Genomic DNA, 10,496 nt, shown 5'->3' on the forward strand with positions numbered 1-10,496 from the left:
CATCAGGTTTCCAAAATACAGACTCCTCCCCAACCAAGACATTTTTGGAGGACCGATGCATCTACTGGCTCCTGTTCTCCAGCAAAACAGGTAGGCTTTTTATTCGTCACACTGTGGAACATCTTTACAATACACTGTCATGAACTTGGTATTGTGTTATTAGATGGCCAAAGTGGACACACAGATATGACCTGAACCCAGAATGTGTTTAGTCTGATTTTACTGAGTCAACTAGTCCTGATTTACAGAAACAAATATATGTTTTACATTATCAAGTTATTGTTTTGTTTGACATGAAGCCAAATGTCAAATTTCACTTTACATCATCAGCTTCCCAAAGAACAAAACCCTCCACAGCCAGGAAATGTGTGGAAGATGGCTACACCCAGTGGCTCCTGTTCTTCAGCTATGAAGGTAGGGTTTTTTTTCTCTCCACAATTATGACACACAGGATACACTTAAAACATTGCATGTGTTCAACTTAAAAAAAACGTATTGTAATTATTCATGACAAAACAAAAAATCACACTAAAGTTACCCAAACAAATCTCTAAACTATATAATACCTTCAACTGTACTCTGAGTATGGTTACTTATGAATTGATTGACAGTAGTGTCTTTTTAGAAACATACACATCTGAAACCAAAGGAGGACAACCCTTACAGTGTACTCTTAACAGTGCTCTATCTCAAATTTGCAATTGCCAATGTAGTAGCATAGAGATGGGCCTTTTTTTGAATGCGTAGGAGGTCCAGCTAAACAGGTTGTAGAAAGCTTTCATTTTGTGTGCGTGTGTATCAAGACAAACCCCATAAATTGAATATTAATTATGATCCTTTATACCATACTTTGTTTAGCTTCAGCCCTGGGCAGATGAAGACCCACTGTTTGAGGGACCAAACAAAGAGAGAGGGACCATGTGGACGGTGAGGGCAACTCATAGTCAGAATGATGGTCGATACGACAAATTCTCCAGGAATCATCAGTGCACGTGTATGGCACTGACATTTTTGGCATACCACAACGAAGGATTGCGATTCAACAGAGACAACCTCGACAGAGTGCTTCAGCAGGGAGATGCGCTCTATGTCGCCATCAAAAACCAGCTCATATTAGACAAAAGCTATGTAGGTGACCACCTGACAGTAGAGGAAATGCCAAAGCAAGTTTTAACAGACACTGATATCTACAATGTCCAGATGTCTTCAGTGAGATGTGGCTGCGTGAAGGCCCCAGAACACACCCCTGCTGGTTGGTTGACTCTTGCCAAACAACTTGAGGCTCTGACAACAGAAGTCAGTCATGCCATACTGTTGGTATCTCCTGAGTGCTATGCAGTTTTCCGGGACAGATCAGGGCGTTATGGACTCTTTGACTCTCACACAAGAAGTGGAAGAGGTCTTCCCCACCCAGAAGGAACTGCAGTTATGCTGAGTTTCAATCATCTCTGTGACTTGATCGACCACCTGCACAAGCTGTTTAAAGGCCGTGGTTGTTATGCCGGCTATGAGTTTGTGCCTGTTTCTTTCCATTCTGTCAATTCCAGTGGCAGTCCTGGACAGGCAGCTGATGTGGAGGTAACAGTAAGTGCTACATCTGTACCTCAGCCAGACACAATTGCACAAGACCCAGAATCGCAGTCACAAACAACTTCCTACATATCAGAAGCTGTTAGTGTTAAGATTTCTGATCCAAATGTGGACATGTCAAATGTTTCTTCAGCTCTCCCACAAGCACAACTAACTGTGGAAGCTGAAAGCCCAGAGAAAAATGAATGCAAAGAAGAGAAAGATCTAGAATTGAATCGGGGGGTAGATCATAAAAACAAATCAGAAAGAAATGTGTTGAAACTAAACAAACATCGTCGAAAAAAAGCAATCCGCACAAGAAAATCTACTCACTTCAAACAACCTTGCAAAACCAAAAACCAAATGGAAAGAAACAGATATGCCAGGTGTTTAGAATATCGAATTAAAAAACTGCAGGTTGTGAATAGCAGATATGCCAAAGACTGTCATTTCCGAAAGCAAAAGCTGTTATTATCAAAACGTCGTTACGCAGATCCTTGTGTTCGAGGCAAAAAGATATCATACAATGCCAGAAGATACAAGACAAATCCTGAATTTCAGTGCAAAAAGAAAAAATACATGGCCAAGAGGTATAACACAGATTGTGATGTCAGAGAGACTAAGAAAACGTACATTAGATCAAGATATGTACGTGACCAGGACTTCAGGCTAAAACAAAGTCAGCATATCAAAATCAGGTATTCCAATGACCCAGAATTTAGACTGTATCACATACGGCGCTGTACTGTGAACAAAAGAGACAAGCTGGCTAGAAATGCTACTTTTTACCTTCGTCACAAGTTGCAGCAGGCCCTGAAAATAAGAAGGAAATACAGACGTATTGTAATCCACCAAACTCCACAGCCTGTGATCAACAGTGTGATGCAAGCTGCGATGTCTTCCTTCCGTGAAAAACTCCGTAATGGCCCCACCTATGTTTGTACAGTGTGCCACAGGGCACTTTTTGCTAATCAAGTTGTGCGTTGCGACAGGTCCAAATTTGTCAAAAACGTTCACTTGGTAGCCAGTTGCTTAACAGGGAAATATGTTCACGTTTGTGACACGGAATGCTCGCCTACTTGTACCGTTCCGCAAGAAAGGCAGCAGGAGTGGATTTGCCACACTTGTAACAGCCACCTGAGAAGAGGAAGCATGCCATCCATTGCAGTGGCTAATGAATTAGAGCTGGCACCTATCCCAGCAGAGTTGGGTGAATTAAATGTGCTTGAGAGACAGCTAATTGCCAAAGTCTTGCCTTTTGCGAAAATTATTGCATTGCCCAAAGGACAGCAAAGAGCAGTACACGGCGCTGTTGTGTGTGTGCCATCGGAAGTAAGTGCAACAGTGAACTGTCTCCCAAGACCCAGCGGTGAAGCCCAGCTGTTACAGGTTAAACTGAAAAGGAACATCAAATACAAAGGGCATCAGTACTTTTACACTGTCAACATGAGAAATGTGCTGGCAGGACTACACACACTGAAAGAGATGCACTCAGAATATCAAGACATAACCATCGATGAGAGTGCTACTTTCAACTCAGATGATCAGCCGGTGGAGGCTGAACCAAAAGGTGAACAGGCCGATCAGTCCAAATCAGACCCAGACAAAGACAAAGAGGAACTTAGACCTGGTCTGGCCCTGGACACCTGCATGCAGCCACCTGACATTGCGCAGGACATTTTATCATACGGTGAGGGAATATTTAGCATTGCACCCGCCCAAGGTAACAAACCTGTTGGGTTCTTTGCAATACCAAAACTAGAAGCCATGGCCTTCCCTGTTCAGTTCCCAACTGGACAGAACACATTGGATGAGGTCCGGCAGATTAATGTTTCCCCAAGCATGTACTTTAATGCAAGGCTTTTCTCAGCAGATAACCGCTTTGCAACGGACCAGACTTACCTGTTCTTCTCGCAGTTTGTGACAGAAACGCACATTGCTAAAAACAGCATGTCAATTCAATTGCGTAAAGGTAAACCAATCACCAGAGATGGACGCAAAATTTCCAGCCGGATGCTTCAAGATAATAAAGAGGTTGAAAGACTGATAACAAACAAGGACGCGACAAGATTCATGCAACCTCTCCGAGGCACTCCGGCTTATTGGGAAAAGGCGCTGAAAGACCTACATGCCATGGTCAGACAGGTGGGCAAGCCCACATTCTTTCTGACATTTTCTGCTGCTGAGATGAGATGGCCTGAGTTCATAGAGGTCATAAAAGCACAGCAAGGTCAAAGTGTTGACTTTTCACAGCTCGACTGGAATGCAAAATGTGACATTCTACGAAGCAACCCTGTCACTGTGATGCGGATGTTTGAAAAAAGGGTTGATGCGCTAATGAATCTGATCCTGTCAGACGCACAGCCCATTGGTCAAGTAGAAGATTACTTCTATCGAGTGGAGTTTCAAGCCAGAGGAAGCCCACACATCCATTTGGTGGTTTGGATTAAGGATGCACCTGAGTTTGGAGAGGATAAGGACGATGAAGTGTGCAAGTTCATCGACCAGCACGTAACATGCCAGATGCCTGACCCAAATGCAGACCCGGAGCTCCACAAAATCGTCTCCGAGGTTCAGATGCACAGCAGAAATCATTCCAAATCTTGCAGAAAAGGCAGCAGCGACTGCAGATTTGGTTATCCTAAAGCACCCATGGACAAAACCATCATCACTTGCCCAGATGATCGTGAAGATGATGATGACAAGAAACCAGCAACAAGTAAAAGTGGGAGAAAAGGGAAAAAGTCCAAGCCAAAACAGAGACGTCTTCGACAGATCCAAAAGGACGCCATGGCTAAACTCAAACCAATATGGACTTTCCTTAGTGAATCAAAGAACCCACCCATGACTTTGTCAGAACTGCTGGAGAAATTCCAGATGACCTACCAAGAATTCAGGGTCAATGTCGAGAATCTAACTACCGGCTATGTCATTGTGATGAAGCGTCGTCCAATCGACTGTTGGGTGAATGGATTCAATGACCATTTGCTCAGGGTATGGAACGCTAACATGGACATTCAGTTTGTTCTCGATGAGTACTGCTGCATTGCGTACATGTTGTCATACATGTCCAAGCCGGAACACGAGATGACTCAGACGCTCAATCAAGTCATCGGTGAAGTGCGTAAAAAAGACGTCAATGAGAAAGACGAAATGAAGCAGATCATGCAGGCGTACTCCAAGCACAGAGAGGTAAGTGCTCAAGAGTCTGTGGCGCGGACATGCAGCTTACCACTAAAAAAGTGTTCACGCAGTGTGGTGTTTGTTCAGACTGATGAAAACGCACTGAAGATGAGTCTTCCCATGAGCAAGTTGAAGGAAATGGCTCCTGATACAGAGCAAGTGTGGATGTCGGGATTACCTGAGAAATACGCAGACAGACCCGAGGAACTCGAAACCATGTCTTTGGCTCAGTTTGCTTCAGAGTACAGGATACTCTATGGACGAGAAACAGAAGGTCCAAATGCCATTCCTCTTTTGAATGAAAGAGGATTCATTCAAAAAAGAACTAGAGGAAAACCTGCCATCATTAGATTTCCCCGCTTCTCAGAACAGAAAGACCCAGAGAAGTTTCACTGCAGGTTGCTTAAACTGTACTTGCCACACAGATCCAATGATGACCTCAAAAGCAAACAATACCCAACATATGAGCAGTACTACAAGTGTGCCACCAAATGGGAGTATGCAGTAAAAGACCTGGTGGATGCCATGAAGAACCGATATGAAGGACATGGCAAAAAACTGCAGAAGGCCCTGGAAAAGGTCAGTGAAGAAGGTTCCCTTTTTAATGCATGGAACCGTTTTGCATCAGAGGCTGAGGTGGATCATTTGGAGTGCCTGGAACAGCGACCAGTATCGGACCCCAATGAGGAAAATGAGAGAGACGACGTGCCTGAGTATGAAGTCACACGTGATGGAACTGTACCAGCAGTAGAGGCGCCAAAGCTGAGTGCAGAGTATGTTAGACAGCTGTACCGAAGCCTCAACGAAACGCAGGCGTCCATTTTCTACGCTGTGCGCGAGTGGTGCCTCAAGCGTGTCTGGGGCAACAATCCAGACCAATTCTTTTACTTTGTCTCCGGGGGAGCTGGCTGTGGAAAATCCCATGTAATCAAATGCATATATGAGGAGGCCACCAAGATTCTGCGCCAACTCCCCAGATTCCGCGACCAGGCAGACATGTCCATGCCTGCAGTGCTACTGACTGCATTTACTGGCACTGCAGCATTCAACATATCTGGAAAAACCTTACACTCCATCCTCAAACTGCCAAAATCTTTGAAACCACCATATCAAGGACTTGGCAACGCATTGGATGAAATGAGAGCAACGCTATCCAATGCAGACATTCTGATAATCGATGAGATATCCATGGTTTCCAAAGAGTTGTTTTCCTATGTCCACTGGAGATTTCAACAGATCAAAGGCAACAAGAAACCTTTCGGAGGGATGTCTGTCCTGGCAGTAGGAGACTTCTACCAACTCCCACCCCTAGGTAAAGCCAAACCACTCTGTGTCTATGAGGGGTCTGTGCTTGACCTATGGAAGGACAATTTTAAAATGGTCACCCTGACACAGATCATGCGTCAAAAAGATGATCTTGCTTTTGCAGAACTGCTGAATAGGATGCGCGTCAAACCAAAGACAGATGTACTCTGTGACATTGACAGAGCTTTGCTCAACACACGTGTCACTGACATCAACAACTGTCCACCCAGTGCCCTGCATATATTTGCAACAAACAAAGAGGTTGATGCGCACAATTCTGCAACCGTAAGTGCTCTCCATTCTGACTTTGTCAACATTAAGGCAGAGGACCATCTGAAGGACATCCCCAGCGGGCAAATGGTCCAGATTGGAGGTGTCAAGGGAAACAAAAGAGATTTACCTGACAACATACAAGCTGCGCACGGTGTACGCGTTATGCTGATCAGGAATCTGGATGTGGAGGATGGGCTCGTTAATGGCACATTTGGAACGATTGCCAACCTTGTGACGAGAGAGGAAAGTGGACGAACAACAGTGAGACTGGTTGGACTTAAGTTAGACAATCCAACCGCGGGACAAAAACTCTGCAAAAAGTTAAAAGGGCCGTCAGATGACTTGGTGTACATCGAAAAGAGCGAAGAATACACCAGCAAAAAAGGAGTGGTCCGAAGGCAGTTCCCGATGAAGCTGGCCTTTGCCTGCACAGCTCACAAAGTGCAAGGCATGACAATGCAGTCTGCAGTGGTGTGCTTGAAGCGTGTTTTTGAGCCTGGAATGTCCTATGTTGCCCTCAGCCGGACAACCTCACTTCAAGGACTTTACATCACAGAATTGAATGAAAAGAAAATCTATGCTGACCCTCAAATCTCAGCTGCAATGGAAGATATGGAACAAGCATCTTTCCAGAGCACAAGGCCACTGTTGCAAAAAATCACAGCAGCAGATCAAACGGCTCAAACTTTGACACTAGTACACCACAATGCTCAGGGACTTCCTTCTCACATTGAGGACATGAAGTGCCACCATGAACTGCGACTTGCCGATGTTCTTTGCATAACAGAAACACATTTGTCTGGATCAGTTGATTCCCCACAGTTCCAGTTAGAAGGATACAACATCTTTACACGCAGCAGACATGTGTCCTACACAAACTATCCAGACATGGCAAAAAAGGATGGAGGTGGAGTTGCAGTGTACTGTAAGAGCCACATTCAAGCAGAGGCTCGAAGGTACATTCAAAATGTGACTGATCTTGAGTTTGTAGTTGTAAAATTGGAGAACCCAGTCCAAGCACTGATTGCAGCTGTGTACAGACCACCGCACTTCAGCCTTGAGAGGTTTTTACCAAATATGTCTAATCTCTTGGACTCTCTTGCCATAATGAATCACCAGCCTGTCATTGTGTGCGGAGACTTTAATGAGGACCTCCTCAGCAAAGGAAAGAAGACCATTCATGAACTGTTTCAGTCCAGAGGCTATACACAGATAATCACAGCTGCAACAACTCAAGGTCAGACACTACTTGATCACATTTATGTATCTCAGCCACATACGTGCCTCCAAAGTGGTGTGCTTCAAACCTACTATAGTTATCACAGTCCAGTTTATTGCGTTTTAAGTCTGTGATAACCTTAGCAGCCAATATATATATGAATGTAACTTTTTTTTATTTGTTGATTTGCTGGCTATTTGGATTGGCTCCCAAGGGGGCGGTTCAGGCAGCGGCGTGTTTTTACAAAGTCAAAGAGTTATCGAGGGCGTCTACTGAGCGGGCTAAATGGCATTCGTTACATCGCCATACAAGCCAGTAGTCTGTCAAATATACCGTTATTTTTTTTATTTCTTTTATTTGCTGGCTGTTTGGATTGGCTCCCAAGGGGGCGGTCCAAGTAGCGGCGTGTTTTTACAAATTCCAAGAGGTATTGAGGGCGTCTACTGAGCGGGCAAAATGGCATTCGTTACATTGCCATACAAGCCAGTAGTCAGTCCAATTTACTATTTTTTTTTTCTGGGTGCTGCGTTCAACCATGTTACTTAAGCCCAAGTTTTCTGGGTTATTTGTTATTCCTATTTATTTGTGTATAAATTTATTCATGATTCTGTGTATAATCATGCAACTTAAGTTCTGTGGACGGTTGTTACCTCCATTTCTAATCATGTTACTTAAGTCTAAGTTATCTGGACTATTTTTATTTCTATTTATTTGTGATTCTGTGTATAATCATGTTACTTAAGCCTAAGTTGTCACAGGGCGTTGTCATTTCTATTGCATGACTTTTTTATTTCTTTTATTTGCTGGCTGTTTGGATTGGCTCTCAAGGGGGCGGTTCAGGCAGCGGCAGGTTTTTACAAAGTCAAAGAGGTATTGAGGGCTTCTACTGAGCGGGCTAAATGGCATTCGTTACATCGCCATACAAGCCAGTAGTCTGTCCAATTTACCTTTATTTTTTTTATTTCTTTTATTTGCTGGCTGTTTGGATTGGCTCTCAAGGGGGCGGTTCAGGCAGCGGCAGGTTTTTACAAAGTCAAAGATATTGAGGGCTTCTACTGAGCGGGCTAAATGGCATTCGTTACATCGCCATACAAGCCAGTAGTCTGTCCAATTTACCTTTATTTTTTTTATTTCTTTTATTTGCTGGTTGTTTGGATTGGCTCTCAAGGGGGCGGTTCAGGCAGCGGCAGGTTTTTACAAAGTCAAAGAGGTATTGAGGGCTTCTACTGAGCGGGCTAAATGGCATTCGTTACATCGCCATACAAGCCAGTAGTCTGTCCAATTTACCTTTATTTTTTTTATTTCTTTTACTTGCTGGCTGTTTGGATTGGCTCTCAAGGGGGCGGTTCAGGCAGCGGCAGGTTTTTACAAAGTCAAAGAGGTATTGAGGGCTTCTACTGAGCGGGCTAAATGGCATTCGTTACATCGCCATACAAGCCAGTAGTCTGTCCAATTTACCTTTATTTTTTTTATTTCTTTTATTTGCTGGCTGTTTGGATTGGCTCTCAAGGGGGCGGTTCAGGCAGCGGCAGGTTTTTACAAAGTCAAAGAGGTATTGAGGGCTTCTACTGAGCGGGCTAAATGGCATTCGTTACATCGCCATACAAGCCAGTAGTCTGTCCAATTTACCTTTATTTTTTTTATTTCTTTTATTTGCTGGCTGTTTGGATTGGCTCTCAAGGGGGCGGTTCAGGCAGCGGCAGGTTTTTACAAAGTCAAAGAGATATTGAGGGCTTCTACTGAGCGGGCTAAATGGCATTCGTTACATAGCCATACAAGCCAGTAGTCTGTCCAATTTACCTTTATTTTTTTTATTTCTTTTACTTGCTGGCTGTTTGGATTGGCTCTCAAGGGGGCGGTTCAGGCAGCGGCAGGTTTTTACAAAGTCAAAGAGGTATTGAGGGCTTCTACTGAGCGGGCTAAATGGCATTCGTTACATCGCCATACAAGCCAGTAGTCTGTCCAATTTACCTTTATTTTTTTTATTTCTTTTATTTGCTGGCTGTTTGGATTGGCTCTCAAGGGGGCGGTTCAGGCAGCGGCAGGTTTTTACAAAGTCAAAGAGGTATTGAGGGCTTCTACTGAGTGGGCTAAATGGCATTCGTTACATCGCCATACAAGCCAGTAGTCTGTCCAATTTACCTTTATTTTTTTTATTTCTTTTATTTGCTGGCTGTTTGGATTGGCTCTCAAGGGGGCGGTTCAGGCAGCGGCAGGTTTTTACAAAGTCAAAGAGATATTGAGGGCTTCTACTGAGCGGGCTAAATGGCATTCGTTACATCGCCATACAAGCCAGTAGTCAGTCCAATTTACCTTCAGTTTTGTGTACCGTTAGGTTTAAAAAATTCATCAACATCTGATTCTTTCATCTGCGATTCTGGGTCAATCACATTCTTAAATTCTAACTTCTCTGGGTTCAGTATTATTTCTATTGTGTGACTTTTTTATTTCTTTTATTTGCTGGCTGTTTGGATTGGCTCTCAAGGGGGCGGTTCAGGCAGCGGCAGGTTTTTACAAAGTCAAAGAGGTATTGAGGGCTTCTACTGAGCGGGCTAAATGGCATTCGTTACATCGCCATACAAGCCAGTAGTCTGTCCAATTTACCTTTATTTTTTTTATTTCTTTTATTTGCTGGCTGTTTGGATTGGCTCTCAAGGGGGCGGTTCAGGCAGCGGCGTGTTTTTACAAAGTCAAAGAGGTATTGAGGGCTTCTACTGAGCGGGCTAAATGGCATTCGTTACATCGCCATACAAGCCAGTAGTCTGTCCAATTTACCTTTATTTTTTTTTATTTCTTTTATTTGCTGGCTGTTTGGATTGGCTCCCAAGGGTGCGGTTCAGGCAGCGGCGTGTTTTTACAAAGTAAAAGAGGTTTTGAGGGCTTCTACTGAGCGGGCAAAATGGCATTTGTTACATCGCCATACAAGCCAGTAGTCTGTCCAATTTAA

At 43.9% G+C, this 10,496-nt stretch overlaps 1 protein-coding gene across 1 annotated transcript; it reads left to right on the forward strand.

The window, feature by feature from the left end:
- The first annotated feature begins 10 nt into the window (after nucleotides 1-10).
- Nucleotides 11-8,115, forward strand: LOC138407815 (uncharacterized). The gene is made up of 3 exons (XM_069525394.1): nucleotides 11-90; nucleotides 331-414; nucleotides 859-8,115. The coding sequence occupies exons 2-3, from the start codon at nucleotides 376-378 to the stop codon at nucleotides 7,681-7,683; spliced, it is 6,864 nt and encodes a 2,287-aa protein (XP_069381495.1). The 5' UTR covers nucleotides 11-90; nucleotides 331-375; the 3' UTR covers nucleotides 7,684-8,115.
- The last annotated feature ends 2,381 nt before the right edge of the window (nucleotides 8,116-10,496 follow it).

Source organism: Paralichthys olivaceus, chromosome 5, assembly GCF_024713975.1.
Source record: "Paralichthys olivaceus isolate ysfri-2021 chromosome 5, ASM2471397v2, whole genome shotgun sequence".
NCBI classification, from domain to species: Eukaryota; Metazoa; Chordata; class Actinopteri; order Pleuronectiformes; family Paralichthyidae; genus Paralichthys; species Paralichthys olivaceus.

Excerpts from the sequence above, each read along its gene's own strand:
- LOC138407815 (XM_069525394.1), top strand. The coding sequence starts at position 376 with ATGGCTACACCCAGTGGCTCCTGTTCTTCAGCTATGAAG. Across the intron at positions 415-858 it reads CCTGTTCTTCAGCTATGAAG|CTTCAGCCCTGGGCAGATGA; the intron begins GTAGGGTTTTTT and ends TACTTTGTTTAG.